This window comes from Coffea arabica, chromosome 6c (assembly GCF_036785885.1).
Source record: "Coffea arabica cultivar ET-39 chromosome 6c, Coffea Arabica ET-39 HiFi, whole genome shotgun sequence".
Classification (NCBI taxonomy): Eukaryota; Viridiplantae; Streptophyta; class Magnoliopsida; order Gentianales; family Rubiaceae; genus Coffea; species Coffea arabica.
Genome location: NC_092320.1, coordinates 50,285,097 through 50,289,019, shown reverse-complemented (window position 1 = coordinate 50,289,019; position 3,923 = coordinate 50,285,097). Strand labels below are relative to the sequence as shown.

The 3,923-nt window shown below is 42.3% G+C and overlaps 1 protein-coding gene across 1 annotated transcript; it reads left to right on the top strand.

Moving 5' to 3' along the window:
* The first annotated feature begins 1,315 nt into the window (after nucleotides 1-1,315).
* LOC140008779 (uncharacterized) lies at nucleotides 1,316-2,367 on the top strand. Its single transcript, XM_072053652.1, has 2 exons — nucleotides 1,316-1,367; nucleotides 1,895-2,367. Exons 1-2 carry the CDS (start codon nucleotides 1,316-1,318, stop codon nucleotides 2,365-2,367), a joined length of 525 nt encoding a protein of 174 aa, XP_071909753.1.
* Nucleotides 2,368-3,923: the final 1,556 nt, after the last annotated feature.

Below are 3,923 nucleotides of genomic sequence, written 5' to 3'. Positions count from 1 at the left end.
CTGATCATGGGCATGGGTAAGAAGACACGGGAAGGAAATGTAGCGTCAAAGTTGGACATGGCGAAGGCATATGACCAGATGTCTTGGATACATGTTATTAATGTTTTGAGGAAATTTGGCTTTGGGGAGAGGTTTATAGACATGGTATGGCGACTGTTATCGAATGTCTGATTCTCGGTTATCATCAATGGGGTGTCACATAGGTTCTTTAAGTCTAATAGGGGTCTGAGACAAGGGGACCCCTTATTCCCTGTACTGTTTGTTATTGGAGCGGAGGTGATATCACGTGGTTTAAATAACTTAGCTCGACAAGTGGGTTTCATGGGATTTCAAGTCCCAAGGGGTTGTCCTACTGTAACGCACCTAGTTTTTACAAACGATGTAATAATTTTTTCTAATGGGTCTACCACTGCATTAAAAGGCATTATGCAAGTATTCAGAGCATATCAGCGGTCTTCGGGGCAACTGGTGAATGCTCAAAAAAGTGGATACTTAGTTCATCCGTCACTACCACTTGCTAGCAGAAGGGTGATTGAGAGGGTCACGCAATTTTCACGATAGGTTTTCCCATATCGGTATCTTGGTTTTCCTTTATATATCGGAAGGTATAAGTCATCATATCTTGAGGAAATAGGTCAGGCTATTTTGCATAGAATCATGTCTTGGAAAACAAAGCTTCTCTCTTCGGGGGGAAAACTAACCTTGATCAGGCATGTGTTGATGTCCATTCCAGTGCACTTGCTATCAGCTCTGTATTACCTGCCTCGATGTTCAAAATGGTGGAAAAGGTGTGTGCAAATTTCCTATGAGGTGCTTCGGAGGAAGGAATGAAATATCATTGGATTGGCTGGTCTCATTTTTGCTACCCGATTGAGGAGGGAGAAGTGGGCCTTCGACGGTTAAGTGATATTTATGCGGTTTTTTCTTGCAAACTGTGGTAGCAGTTTAGGACTGGGTCGTCGTTCTGAGCGAGCTTTATGCGGGCTAAATATTGTAGAGACCTTCACCCGTGTCAGGTTGAACTGAGTCGACACGCCTCGGGCACATGGAAGAGAATGCTAAACATTAGTAGGCAAGTGGAGTTGTCTATGGTCTGGCGGATCCAGGAAGGTGCGTGTCATTTTTGGTACGACAACAGGTTGGGGAATGGCGCGTTGTTCCTTAAAGCGACGGTGAATCCAACCCTCTCTTTCAAAGACTTCATTGTCAATAGGAAGTGGAATGTCAATTTGCTCTCTTTATTCATCCCCCTCAACCTAATTCCTTCTGTCTTGCTCCACTCGGTCCCTTGGGGAGGGCATGCTGATGAGATCATATGGAGATTGACTTCGTCTGGCAAATTCTCATTGGCATCGGCTTTCGAGGAGGTACGTCAAGCTCGCAGTTCTTCATTCGTTCACTCTCAAATCTGGCACTGTCATATCCCATCGAAAATATCCTTCTTCATGTTGCGCTTGTTGCTAGGGAGGTTGCCACTCCCTGACGTTTTGTATAAGATGAGATTTCAGATGCCTTCGAAATGTTTTGCTATCTTGATGGAGCAAGTGAGACGGTGGAACATGCCTTTTCGGAGGGGCTGATTGCGAAGGATGTATGGAATTATTTTACTAGCATGTGTGGTCTCACGCATGTAGGGTCATCACTGAGGGCTTGGGAAGTGGCTTGGTGGATATCATTTTCGAGACCAGAGAAAATGAGACTCATCTTCACGATGATGCCTAGTTTCATTTGCTAGCACATTTGGAAGGCGAGGAACAAATCGGTGTTTGAAGGGATCCGGATGCACCCGGCTACTATTTGCCAAGCCATTATCTCGGATATTACGTCAGGGCTGGAGATTCACTTTAATAAAAAGTTTAGATGGGTCTCATTCCTTAGCTATATGAATGGTCAGGTCAACAAGCCGGCGGCATTAGATTTCAGCTCGTGCAGTGGAAGGCAAAGGAGACAAGTTGTCTAACGCTGATTACGGACGGGTGTTCTAAGGGCAATCCAGGATGGAGTGATGGCAGTGGGATCTTACGTGATTCATTAGGACGGCCCAAATTGGCTTTCTCGGCGTTCTTTAGGAGACGATCAAGTTTGCACGCGGGAGCTCTCGCATTGTTAACTGGCCTTCGGCTGTGTGTGGGGAAGGGTTTCGTCAATGTGGCGATTCAATCAGATTCTCAGGTATTGGTGAGAATTCTTCAACGACGCTTTCAATGCCTGTGGCAGATTCGGAACGAGGTAGAGCAAATCTGGGAGCTGGTAGAAGACGTGGTGAGAGTTTCTCATTGCTTCAGAGAAGCCAACCGAGTGGTGGATATTCTAGCCAATGTGGTGTCTCTTATCAGCAACATACTTATGTTACCTATGATCACATAAGCATGTTCCCAAAGTTAGCAAGGGGGGAGATCTGACTAGATAGGCTAGGCATGTCATCTGTTATGAGGTTAAAAGGGGAAGAGAATACGGTAATGCGTGTTGGGGAAACTCTGTAATTCTGGTTCCTTTCTTTTCATCAATAAATAATAGTTTAAAAAAAAGTGAATTTCATATCATTCATATTTAGAAAGATGGAATATTCTTAACCTTATAATAATTGAGACAGTTGCATCACATGTCCTTTAATGTTGATCAACTCTTATTTTTTATGATACTTTTATGTACCCCTTGGTTCCTATTTATAAACTTTTTCGAAATAGGAGGTATTATAGTAAAGATGAGTAAAAGTTATTTTGAAAATAATTCTTTACAGGATTCCCTCGTATATACTTGTTAATATGCCTTTGCAAGAAAGTAGCACTTTGAATATGATTCATCTCTTTGTAATTACTTAATTTATATGGTTTTTTTTTTATGCAAAACTGACCATAGAAAAGCAATTAAAACCAATCCGATTAGGGTGGTAGAACCGACCCTAGGTGGTGGTAGATAAAAGCTTAATTCAATTACAGAATAAACAAACTCTCCAACTCTTTAAGCACTCAAGCTTTGATAATCTTTTTTTTTTTTTTTGAAAGAATTGCTCAATCGGAGAGCAAAAAATAACAGCAGGAATAGCAAAACAACAGTAACAGCAACAACGCTTGAATCTGTGTGGATGAACTAGTCCCCATTCCAGAAATCCAAATGATTAGTAAACCCGAAAATTAGGATAACCTAACCTATCCAACTTGAGGTCTCCACGAACCAATCGTGGCAATTCCAACCATGAATCATACACTATGTTGGACTTTAACTCAGTTCCAACCTTAGATAAGCGGTCTGCAGGCAAATTCGCTTGACGATAACAATGAGTGACGGATTGAAAGAAATGCCTAAAAGTGAGCAATTGGTCCAGCTCTCGTTGCAAACCCCATGGACATCTACTAATCCCCTTAACCATTTGGACAAGAAGTGACGAATCTGATTCCAAATGCAAGCAAAAGAAACCTCGCATAACACAAAGCTTAACTCCAAATAACAAAGCCTTCAACTCTGAATGTAAACTCGGTATGACACCCCAATAACACGTAAAACCCAACAAAAAAACCCCCGAGCTATTTCTCAAAACCCCCCCACCGCCACTCCTTCCCGGATTACCAAGAGAACTACCATCGGTATTCAGTTTACATGTCGTCAAGACTGGAGGGATCCACCTAACCAGGATGAATTTAAATGGTTTTTTCCAACTCACCAGTGAAGAGTAAAAATATGGCCACGAGTACCTTCCAACTCCAATGTCTGTAAAATGTAATTGGAAAATGTCATAGAGATCAGAAAGAACAAAAGTATGAATCTGCATGACCGACAACACCTTGCCTTCCCAAACCGCAGTATTCCTAGCTTTCCAAAGATGCTAGCAAATCAGCGATGGCAGTAGCTGATAAACCAGTTTAAGCTTAATGTTTTTAGCTGGCAGCAACCACCATTGAATGACTGCATGCTTTACCGTTGAA